The following is a 12,467-nucleotide window of genomic DNA, read 5'->3' on the forward strand; positions in this document are numbered from 1 at the left end:
GCACCAAGGCCAGATGCCGCAATACGTGAGTGGCTACATTTTGTTATATCTGCGTAGGTTTGGGAATGCGTTTGTTTGCATAAGTGTTAGAGCTAGTGTCTTTTCAGTCCTCAGCTTCTTGTGAGGAAGAGGGTAAATCCTGTGGTCGAGGCGCTGGATCTCGAGGCGTTCGCCATCATTGGATGGCAACGGAGTGGAGGTAAAAGGTGGGAATTGACAGGACGAGTGATTTTCTTTGTTAATGTCTGTGACTGTTCTGTACTTCATCGTCCTATCGTCCAGCCAGTATCCTTATGCTTGACTGCACCCTACCCACCGGGCACAGATATAAAGGAATACTCTCGCACTGTATCGGATATCACTCTTACTGCGGCTACAATGTGCGGTCGCAATTTGTGTGCTATAACCACCAAGATATGTAGTTACAGTGTAGTAGAAGGGTTAGTGTGTTCAGAGGTGGCGAGTGAGATGTATTGACGCGAGGTGGCCAGCACGGAAAGTTCCGACACTGGAGCGCCAACTCATGCGACGGGAACGCTGCCAACATATGTCGCTCATTGCTGCTTTTTTGAGTTGCGGTTGCTGTGTGCGGCTCGCCTGTTCGTTGATGTTTGTCCTGTTTGGTATTTTCTATGTGGCGTGTTTGAGATTTTACAGCGAAGCTGTATATAGCTGGGGCATTTTTGTCATCTGCGAACAACCCTGGAACTAGCTCGTACGTTCGTCGTCATCGTCTGCTTCCACAGCTGACTCCGTTGCCGCCCATTGCTTAAGGAGGTACGAGTCATTCATTGGCAAGAGGAAACTATTGTCATGGTCGTCCTCGTCGTGGTCGTCTCGATCCCAGTTGGGCTACCACCACCACCACCACCACCACAAGGAGAAATACAACCAAGTGAGCCGAAGGACGAAACTTTAATACGGCAAGCTAGGGCGATGCAACAACGAATCATATAATAATGCACAATAAATTATAATAGTAAAGAAATCGAAAACATCACCAACGTATTGCCACCGCTGGCAAACGCTGAAAATTTTCATTTCTCAGTTCAACTGTAGCCACCTCCATTCGGCGTCACGTCATATTCAGTGTCTTCACCACGCGAACACGACAAAATGGGTCGGCCCTCAGTGGATCGTCACTGCCGCATTCGTTCACGGAGTAGTAGGCGCCGAGGTGAACTTTCAACAGGAGTATCGCCATGTTTGGCCGCAGGTCGGTAGATGGTTTTAGCAGGTCCCTGCACTGCACATGCAGCCGTAAAGGCAATCTTTAAACAATTTCACACGCCAACCAAGCCATTACATATGCATGCAATAGACATCACTTGAGTGTGATTATAGTTGTTGATTTCAAAAAAAAGAAATGAAAGATCCACATATTTCTTGAGGCTGTGAAGTGACTTATTCAAGATTGAACCCGATAGTGACAGCTACTTAAAACACTGTGGTATAAAATTTTTTAAACAGGGTTGAAGTACCTCAGACAGGCTGGCCAACGTTTCGATAGGTGGACCTATCTTCGTCAAAGGCGGCCTCGTCATCCTCGGCGTGTTAGTTTTAAAGGGTTGGTGCAGTGACGTCACGTGCGGGTGTTGTCGCTGGCGGCTGGTTTTAAAAAGAGAGATTACAAGAGGGAACAGGCGCTGTCGTCCGACGTCTGTGAGCCTCATTCTCAAGACGAAGGGACAAGAGCGTGAGAGTGGGCACGCGGGTAGGAAAGAAAAGAAATAGAAGCAGAAAAAAGGGAAAAAAGGAAAAAAAGGAGGGGGGAGCCAGGGCCGTACCAAGACACAACAAAGGGGGGGGGGTGAAAGAAAAAGAAAGAGAAAAATGAAATCTTTAAGAAATACGGGGGCTTGGGAGCGTGTTGGGGATGCGAAAGGTTAGGAGGTATTCAGGGGGAGTCGTTGGCGGCATGTTTTTGAGGCATTAGAACGGCCGGTCAAGCAATAGGTCGAGTAATTTTGAAATAGTTAAGGTGGCGACGAGGAGTCTGCGGTGCAATGTGTGGGGTGACTGAAAGGCAGCGGCATGGTCTTTCAAAGGGCACTGCCCCACGCGCTTAACGTAGGTGTCGTTACGGCGGCATCCAGAAGGGGATACTCTGTGTTGAGGCGCCGAAAAAGGCATATTGACTTCGGAATGTGTTGTCGAGGGGGTTTCAAAAAAAAAGACTAAAAAAGGGGGGCAGGGGGAAGGGGGGGGCTAAATTGGTATAGCAAACAGGAGGGTGACGCGTGCAGAAGCGGGCGCGGGCAAGTGTACATGGAAGAAGGGGATCGTACAGTTGGTATAGACGTAAAATCCTGAAAGAGTACATTAAATTGAGTAGTAGACAGGAATTTTTTTTCTTTCTTTCTGTTCCCCTCCGAAATGAAAGAGTAGGTGAGGTTAAGAATTAAAGTTGGCTGATGGCCTAATGTGTTTTGTGTATTGGTTGATGATATGAGAGTTTCAGATTTAAGTTACAGCTTTTAAAGATTCTAAGTTGCCGCGTGCCAAATTAATTCCTGTCGGGTGTAGGCAATTAAACTTGTGTATGAGGTATGATTCCGTGTACTTCCTTTCGCGAGGGGAACGGAAATTTGTTTGTAGGCGTTGTCGTTCTTGTGATCTTCGGGCGGTGCTTGAGGACCTCGGCTCGATCAAGTTTGGTTGCAGCGATGTAAGCTGTTTGAAGGTCACTGTTTGGGTGGTTCCTGTTTGATAGCGTTTCTTTAAGGTGATCGAGTCTATCTATGTAGTCTTGGTTTTCAACGCAAATGCGACGTAGTCATGTTGCTTGGCCTTTAAAGATGCCTTGTTTGCAATGTCTGGGATGGTGGCTGGTATATTCTAGGTACTGTTGTTTGTCGAAAGGTTTCCTATACAGCGTTGTCTTTAGTTCACCATTGTCAATGTATATTGTTGTGTCCAGAAAGTTTATGCGCTCAGTTGAGGATTCTGATGTGAATTTTATTGTTGGGTGAACAGAATTTAGAAAGGATACATATTTATCTAGACTGTCTTGGCCATGTCCCCAGATTATGAGTATGTCGTCTATGTATCGTAGGTATGTGAGGGGCTTGGTAGTGCAGCGCGATAGGAAATCTGTTTCTAGAATCCCCATAAATATGTTCGCGTAGGTTGGTGCAAAAGGCGTACCCATGCTTGTACCATGTATCTGTAGGTAGTAACTCTCTTCAAATTCGAAGTAGTTATGTGTGAGAACTAATTCAAGGAGAGACAGGTAAACTTCAGTAGAGTGTTGTGCACTGTGTTTAGACAGCGTTTGTTTTATCGAAGATAAACCATCAGGGATTGGAATGTTGGTGTACAGCGCCGTGACGTCTAGTGTTGCGAGAATTGTGTTGTGGGGTAGTGTGCCTTTAGTATTCATGTCTTCTATAATTCTCAGCAGGTGGGGCGTATCTTGTACAAATGACGGAAGTGTTTTCGGCAAGTTACCAAGGTAGTGGTTAAGGAATGTGGAGATGCTCTCTGTCGGGGTGTTGTTGTTTGATACTATTGGACGGCCTGGGATAATAGCAGTGTATAGTTCAGCGGATGGGATTTTATGAATTTTCGGAAGGAGGTAAAAACGTCCGGGAGTTTTGTTGCTTGGTTTAAGAAATTTGTATTCTGATGGTGTTATCAATTCATCAGCCAAAAGTGATTTCAGCCTGTTGGTAATTGTCACTGTATAGGACAATGTCGGATCGTTATCTAGTTTGCGGTAATGTTCTGGGTTGTTTAGTTGTCTGTAAGCCTCGTGCTTGTATTTTTCTATTGGCCAAATAACTATACTTCCACCCTTATCTGCTTCCTTAATAACAATGTCATTCCGGCAGCTCAGATTTGAAATGATATGACTCTCCGACGCAGTTATGTTTTTAGGTCGCTTAGATGTCTTGGATTGGCTTAAAATTTCTTTAGTGATAGTTTTAAGGTATATGTCAAGTTCTATGGCTTGTTCTGGTTCGGGAGTCCAAGTGGATTGGGGTCTAAGTGGTGTCGTCCCGGTGTCTGGTGTGTCTGCAAAAAAGTGTCGGATACGCATTCGTCGGGAGAATTCTGAGAGGTCCTTGTAGTAGCCAGCCACTTTAATGAACATGGACATATGTTTGACAAAGCAAGGCTCTATATACTACAAACAAATTTCCGTTCCCCTCGCGAAAGGAAGTACACGGAATCATACCTCATACACAAGTTTAATTGCCTACACCCGACAGGAATTAATTTGGCACGCGGCAACTTAGAATCTTTAAAAGCTGTAACTTAAATCTGAAACTCTCATATCATCAACCAATACACAAAACACATTAGGCCACCAGCCAACTTTAATTCTGAACCTCACCTACTCTTTCATTTCGGAGGGGAAAAGAAAGAAAGAAAAAAAAATTCCTGTCTACTACTCAATTTAATGTACTCTTTCAGGATTTTACCTCTATACCAACTGTACGATCCCCTTCTTCCATGTACACTTGCCCGCGCCCGCTTCTGCACGCGTCACCCTCCTGTTTGCTATACCGATTTCGCCCCCCCTTCCCCCTGTCCCCCTTTTTTAGTCTTTTTTTTTTTAAACCCCCTCGACAACACTTTCCGAAGTCAATATGCCTTTTTCGGCGCCTCAACCCAGAGTATCGCCTTCTGGATGCCGCCGTAACGACACCTACGTTAAGCGCGTGGGGCAGTGCCCTTTGAAAGACCATGCCGCTGCCTTTCAGTCACCCCACACAATGCACCGCAGACTCCTCGTCGCCACCTTAGCTATTTCAAAATTACTCGACCTATTGCTTGACCGGCCGTTCTAATGCCTCAAAAACATGCCGCCAACGACTCCCCCTGAATACCTCCTAACCTTTCGCATCCCCAACATGCTCCCAAGCCCCCGTATTTCTTAAAGATTTCATTTTTCTCTTTCTTTTTCTTTCAACCCCCCCTCCCCTTTGTTGTGTCTTGGTACGGCCCTGGCTCCCCCTCCTTTTTTTCCTTTTTTTCCCTTTTTTCTGCTTCTATTTCTTTTATTTCCTCCCCGCGTGCCCACTCTCACGCTCTTGTCCCTTCGTCTTGAGAATGAGGCTCACAGACGTCGGACGACAGCGCCTGTTCCCTCTTGTAATCTCTCTTTTTAAAACCAGCCGCCAGCGACAACACCCGCACGTGACGTCACTGCACTAACCCTTTAAAACTAACACGCCGAGGATGACGAGGCCGCCTTTGACGAAGATAGGTCCACCTATCGAAACGTTGGCCAGCCTGTCTGAGGTACTTCAACCCTGTTTAAAAAATTTTATACCACAGTGTGCCATTCCATCTGCCAGCCCCTTTCTTGTTTTTAGCTACTTGAAACAGTATTTCGTCTGATGCATAGCAAACAACGATAGGCATTCTGAGCCAAAAATAGTTCGTCACATATGATAGCAAAAAAAAGCCTATGCGCTTTTAATTTAGTCAACGTTTAACTTTTGTACCTTTGATATTCTGATGTCGCAAAATATGCCGTAATCGTAAAATGAAATAACTCGTAAAGGTGAGATCTAATTTACCGTCCATCGAGTCGAGCGACACATTTTGTGGACCAGTGGTCCCAGGACGCTGCTTTTTCTCGCGACCAGTGTTTTCGAAGTTTTCTTCTTAGTTTAACTGTGTTTGTTTTTAGTAAGTGCACTACATGCACTAAGAAGCTTCGGTACGATTGCATTAGCGAGTGTCCTGTTGATGATCGTGGTGTTTGTGAATATAATCTATGTTTTCTGGCGCAAGGGTCAGTTGTGGCCAAAGACAGGCAAAACCTGGTGTATTCAGCGTGCACGGGTGTTATCAGTGACAGTATGTAGTTGTAGGGTTGTTCTAAAGGGCCCAAAATTCGGCGCGCCAGAGGTTCGTAAACGGACAAAATAAAGACCGGACAATGACGTGATATGTGCGCAATGAACGTAAATATGTATCATAAAAAAGCCGGCAGCTCCCAGGTCTTGTGGGAATGGATCTTCTGCGAAGATCGGCGGGATGTCAACCAAGACAACGAAACGAACAAGACGTACCAGGACTAAGAGGTAGCTGGCTGTATTATCACCTACTCGACACTCATGAGACGACATACATGCCATGATCTGCTATTTATGTTCTTCATGCACTCACTTCATAATATGCCAATTTGATTCCACAAAGTTAGCGAAACGACCATGACAGCACCAAGCCGTAAGAGGCTGTTTCGTGACCTACATTACACGCATGTCATGACTTATCATTTATGCTCGTCATACGCTCTTATCATACTATACCAATTTTGGTAGATACCCAGATGTACGCAGCTGTTTCTTGACTTACATGACAGACATGCCATAATACTAATTTCATGACCGATCATGTATACCGCTCATATCTTCTTGCAAATTTCGTAACATACCAAGTTAACAAAAAGCCATGGGACACCAGGATACACGTCATGAGATTCATATCGTGACCGATAATTTATGTTCATCATACATTCTTTCCATACTTTAGTAAGGCAGGTAGTTGGGCGAGTTGGTACATCTGCATAATTACTACTTGCAGCGCGCCCTAATAACGCTCGTGTTTCGTCTCTCTTCGTCTTTGCTATTAGTGCACTAAGTAGTAATAAGGCAAATTGCAATACTATGTGAAATTTGGTACCAAGTTAAGAAGACGACCATTATGGCACCAAGACATACGTGGCTAGATAGATAGATACTGTCGAAGTGGTAAATGCTCGCCGCAAATGCCTCAAATTTAACAGAGTGTAATAAAAGCTATAGGCGATACATTGCACTGCTGCATCAAAAGGTCCCTTTTAAGCAAAGTTCGTAGCAGCATCCTCTGCAAGAGGATGCGGCTACGAATCTCTCTGGCGAAGAACGCGCAAGATGCGCATGTTGTTTAAAAAGGCTAAAACGGAGTCATCATAAAATACAGGGTGATCTTGTGAAAACATCGGTGAGTGAAAGGGTATATTCTCTCTACAGGCCTTAGGGAAGTACTTTTTTGCGGATTCTATAGTTGGATATTGTAATAGCATGTGAACCACAGTGCCTGCCTCGTACAGGTGGGAGATTCAAATAAATTATGGGGTTTTACGTGCCGAAACAACTTTCTTATTCTGATGCACACCGTAGAGGAGGGCTCCAGAAATTTCGACCTCCTGGAGTTCCTAAACCTGCACCCAAATCTAAGCACAGGGGTGTTTTCGCATTTCGGCCCCATGTAAATGCAGCCGTCGAGGCCGGGAATCGATCCCATGACCACGTGCTGAGCAGCACAACACCATAGCTACTGAGCAACCACGGCGCGTCGGCCAGAGGTTCACCTCCTGACAAAAAGTAGTTGTGCGAGCCGTAAGTGTTTACTATTCTGAGCCTATAGAATAAGAAATAATGTCTTCTAGATTTCGTGGTCGATGGCCAGTTCCCCAACCGAGGACTAATTCGAAGCGAGATCTAATTCTGGGAGCAGACAATTAGCCAGTTCCCTAAGCGAGACCTAATTGTTAGAGTCCCACAAACGCTGCCAGTAGACTCGAAGTCTCTTGCGTAAATGTGACTGCATACCGAGAACAGAGACAAGCATAGAAGCGTTGCCCGTTTTTTCCTCGATGGATGTGTCAAGCTGGTTTGCCAGTACATTACGTTCAATGTCTCGGTATCCTGGCCCCAGTACACCAAAACATGCTGGCCAGAGGCACATAGATAGTATGTATGAGTGAATAAAGTAATAATACTACAGCATTTCTGCGCTTTTTCAGAGATATTAAAATCTTTACTATGCTGAGCGAGTCGGTGTAGATGATTGGGTTTGGAGCTTTTATAGTTTGATGTGATTGCGAGCCGAAAGTATTGCATGAGCCTCTGCTGTGTAACACTCGTTTGGGGGTGGAGGACGTCGGCACATGGAAATGATGACCCAACTACTGCATAAAATACGCCAGCATGATACTTTCATGGATCGGCGAAAATTCGGGACAAGTGTATTTATATTGCAGTTCAAGGAAGTGCATCCGAATGTGCGTAACCTGGTCGTACTTTGTAACATGCAAAAAAGAACATCAGAGCACAATTTTTCACTGCTGCATTGATACCTCAATAGTGAGTGTCACTACACGATGTTGACAGAGCGGACACCCATTTCCTGAGCCAAACTTCAGATGCTGCCGAAGGGCTTTCTTACTGCAGACCCGTTATGGAATAGGTGGGAGTTGGTCAAATCATTTACGGTGGATTATGGGATTTGTTTACTCTTTGCGTTCACTTTAAATAAATGCACAAATGCTGTGAAGGTTCTCTATGAGTAGAGTAACCACTCAATATATTCCATGTAGAAGTTTCTACAGGGCTTTTCCTAGAGCACCTGTAGACAGGCGACTACCTAGATGGTGGAGACGGTGCAGCATCTTTAAAGCAGTTGAGGTGGCTGAGTGATAGTCTATGGCACCATCGTGTAAGCGTATTCGTATGAGAATTCTATACAATTTCAACAAACAATTCGTTGTCACTACTCCATGTAGTGCATGGCAACACTTTTAAAATGTTCATTCTTTTCATGCACTTGTTTTTAGGCATTTTATGTGTGATATAAATATTAGTTGTGCGGAAAGTGTTATGCCTAAAAATTTATCTTCACTTTTTACAGGGAGATGCTGTCCGTGCAAGTCAATGTAGGTATCGGAGTGCATTCGTCTCTTTCGAGAAAAAATACGCAGGTGTTCCTTAGTGAAGTTATGCAAAACCCATTCTCGTTTGGCCATTTACACAGCTTGCTCAGACCAAGCTGATCCTCTCGCTAAAACATGTCAAAATTGCACCATTTAAGTCCTATCAGTACATCATGGGCATACGTTGAATAAAACTGGTTACCTGGGATGCTCAGATGTAAGGAGCTCGTTTTTATAATAAAGATTATGCAACTGAGCACCCTGCCCTGGTCGTCGTAAAACATTGCCAACATGAACACGAAGTGTGCGATTTGACAAACAACTTTACAGCATATTTTATATATTACCACATATACTACAGTGCGACAGGAATCTCAGCATTCCAAGCCGCCATGTGGATTTATAGGCCTTTTCCATGTCTAGGAATACAGACAGAAAGAAGTGGCCTATGAATAAAAGCTTCCCGAAATTGTGCGTCAAAACATGGAAAATGGTAAGTGGTGGATCGACCCTCGCAAAACCTGCACTCGTATGGGTCAAGCAGTTTGTTTGTTTTTAAGAAATGTATGCGGCGGTTTATCATTTTTTTTCGAAGATTTTGCAGAGGAAGCTTATTAGTACTATACGCCGGTAATTAGGAACAGATGATGGACCTTTTTCCTGTTTGCGAATTGCAATTATAATGACCTCTTTTCAGGCAGAAGGGATCTCGCCGGAAGGTCGTACATGGTTTTTGAGGAAAAGGAGTGTTCTTTTCTGTTTCAGATGGTAGGTGCAGAGGGTAGGACAAGTTGTGGTAATATATACGAAGAAACTACAGTAATATATATGGAAGAAAACATTCATTTTGCGAGACAGCAATGCATGGATTCCTTCTTATTCAGGATACACATACCATAGGAGAAGAATTCATCGTTCAACAAGAAGACCTCGAGTATCGACAAGAGAGTCGCTCCACAGGCTTCTCTGCACATTCAAATTGCCAAGCGCGAGATATGGTTCTAGCAATACATCTTTAAAGGACTGCTTGTGCTATGTTTGTATTATTCACAATAGAACACCACCTGATGATGTGAGAGCATCATCGCTATCTCTACAAAACGTAAAATACTGTCGGAGAAAGTTCGTGGGCTTTCATTTTAGGTGCATTTCCTGTGCATACAGCAATTTGGATTGTGTTCGCGAATAATCTCTTCCACATCACCGAGATGTCTAAGAACTCTGACGTGGCATTGTATTTGGATTCATACTGAAAGTAACTTCGTGCTCTGTGCAATGATTCGTGCCTTAGATTACAGAGCCCTTTTCAGGCCCAGTAACATGGGGCTTGTCGTTTCCGGAGAGGTAGAAGCAGCCTCGCCGCTACTTAGGCGCTCGGTGAACCGTCAGGATACGTGTAGTGTCTATTGCCTCTTGTGAGGCGCTGGACGTGGTCTTTTGTGAGCGAGTGGTTTCGCGAGGACGAGTCTCGCTTCCGAGGACGAGACCTTTGCGCCCACTATTCCGTAGGTAAATGGGGCTGCCTTTGGTGCTGAGCTGCGCCGGCTGCGGTCTGCGCAATCAGGTGTCAGGGTGGGTGACGCAGCCTTGACTGTGCCCACCGTTGGGGCTGCCGGCGGTACTGCGGGATGGCTACGTGAAGCGTAGGCTGCCAGCGAAAACTGTGGCGGCACCGGAAATTCTGGGGAAACCAGGCCTGATTGGTGGCTGAGTGGACTGGGGTTAACTACTTCCAACACGGGACAGGAGCCACACACCACAGCTCGCGGTACGCGGGCTGGGCAACTGTCGGTTGCCGCTGTGACGCTGCCTCCCGACGTGCCGCATCAGCATAAGGTGTGCTGTGGAAAGGTGAGCAATTTTACGGGCTTCCTTAAAACAACATTTTACTTGAATTTTGGGCTGAGTTTGTCTTTCTTCTTTTTTTTGCTGTTCGGACAGGAACGTGAGTAGGCTGCGTGGTCACCACTGCAGTTAACATAGTAAGGGGTGAGGTGTGCCAGCATAGTTGTCGGCGCAGTGGGTCTGGACCTTACACTTTGCAAAGGTTATTTTGCCAGGGCATCTCTGCCATCCACGGTCGAATCTTTTGAATAAGAAGCACCGTCTATGGTTAGGAATATATGGCCGAACAGTTAACCTATTGTATCCTGTTTCGATGGTTTAAGGATGAACGCTAGATGGGAATCTCAGGACAAGATGTTTGGTTGATATTTCTTCGTTCTCCTGTCTACTGACGATACGCTTTAGAGTCATGATATTTTGATCTTCGCACCCTTGCAGGAATTCAGTTTCGACCATTCTAGGAGGGCTTCTTCTGATACAACTTTGCGTGAGCTATGCATTGATCGGCGTGGGGGTCCAGAAATTGGTATGTGGCCAAATGTCCCAAGACTGCCGAGCTTCTCGTACAGATGTTCCTGAGCGACCTCAAGAAGAAGGTCTCTGCTAGCCATTTTGATCACTTCATTACCTAACCCTAAAGCTTCGGTCTACGATTGAGCAACTATGAATGGAGAAATAGATCTGGCCAGTTTTCAGGTTATCACTGCGTACGACATGGAGTTTGGATAGGTCTCTTTTGGTCGGTTGAAATATGCGTTTACGTCATGGATCCGTCCCCTCATTTGAGGGTGGGCATAGAGTTTGTGGGGAAATGCTGGTGTTCCCATAGTAGTTCCGCGTATGTTCTGCAGCATTCGCGGTCACTAACCACGGAGCGCAACCAGGGGACGCTGCAGCGCTTAACGCTTAAGGCTGCAGGAGCCAACCGTACTTTGCCAATATAACTTAATTTATTGAGCCAAAGAGGGGGCGGGGGAAGGGCATCTACACAAGGGTAAACAAAGTCGACCATGAAAATTAGGAATTGACGGAATAGAATAGACGATGGGAGAATAAAAATAGCCGACAGATCCAGCGCCCTCTGGGAATCGATGTTATGCCAAGCAGAGTGCCGGGAGCCCACCAAGTTAACGAAACGACCATAAGAGGACCAAGGCGTAGGCGGCTGTTTCATGACCTATATGACACGCATGTCAATACATTCATGCCATGACCTATTATTTATGTTTGTCATGCATTCGTAACATATTAGGCCAGTTTTTGTACATACCAAGTTAACAAAACGACCATGCGAGCAAACAGACAGGCGGCTAGATAGTTATTGTCGACATTCGTCAAGAAATGCTTCGCATTTACAGAGGAGATGGCAAAAAAAAAAAGATTGAAAGGCAGACAGGAAACGGCGACTGCTGATTTCATCCACGCGAGTCAGCCTGGAGGTGTCGTCTATGTAAAGCAGAGGCCCGAAAGGTATGTTGCATCGTCCCCCCCCCGCCCCCCCCCCCCCTATGCGACGCTTCCCAGAAGCTTACATGGAGGTCTGCACGTTTCGAGATAGTTCACCGTAGTCCCGAGAAAAGCTGCTTTGGAGCAATCGAAGCTCCTTCAAAGGCTACCAGGTGAGAAGGCAACGCCGCATGGATACGGCCACAAGAGGGGCGAGTCCAGGGAATGTCCCCATTGAATGTCTCCATTGGCCGAATATGACGCCACATACACGGGCCCCACGATGGGATGAAAACGACGACACCTGTATGGGCACGCCGATTGGACGAAATTTACAAATGCACGAGATCCGTGCTTGCGTGAAAATGACGCGGCCCCGACGGAATGAAGAAGTTATAGGACAAAGAACCATCCGAAACGGAGAGATGTTTTTCTTTCCATTGGTCGGAGCGTGCGCTTTGCTGCCGGCCATCGATGGCATTTACTGTTATTGTACTTGTTTTTAAGTCATGTAGATAATGTA

At 45.6% G+C, this 12,467-nt stretch overlaps 1 protein-coding gene across 1 annotated transcript in view; it reads right to left on the bottom strand.

Annotated features, from left to right (window-relative positions):
* Positions 1-957: 957 nt before the first annotated feature.
* The window catches only part of LOC135907181 (uncharacterized), a 66,781-nt gene continuing 55,271 nt past the window's right edge, over positions 958-12,467 (bottom strand). Inside the window, exon 11 of the mRNA XM_070525210.1 lies at positions 958-1,246. Within this exon, the coding sequence (XP_070381311.1) occupies positions 1,140-1,246 (107 nt within the window). The 3' untranslated portion in view covers positions 958-1,139. The remainder of the gene's footprint in view (positions 1,247-12,467) is intronic.

This window comes from Dermacentor albipictus, chromosome 9 (assembly GCF_038994185.2).
Source record: "Dermacentor albipictus isolate Rhodes 1998 colony chromosome 9, USDA_Dalb.pri_finalv2, whole genome shotgun sequence".
NCBI classification, from domain to species: domain Eukaryota; kingdom Metazoa; phylum Arthropoda; class Arachnida; order Ixodida; family Ixodidae; genus Dermacentor; species Dermacentor albipictus.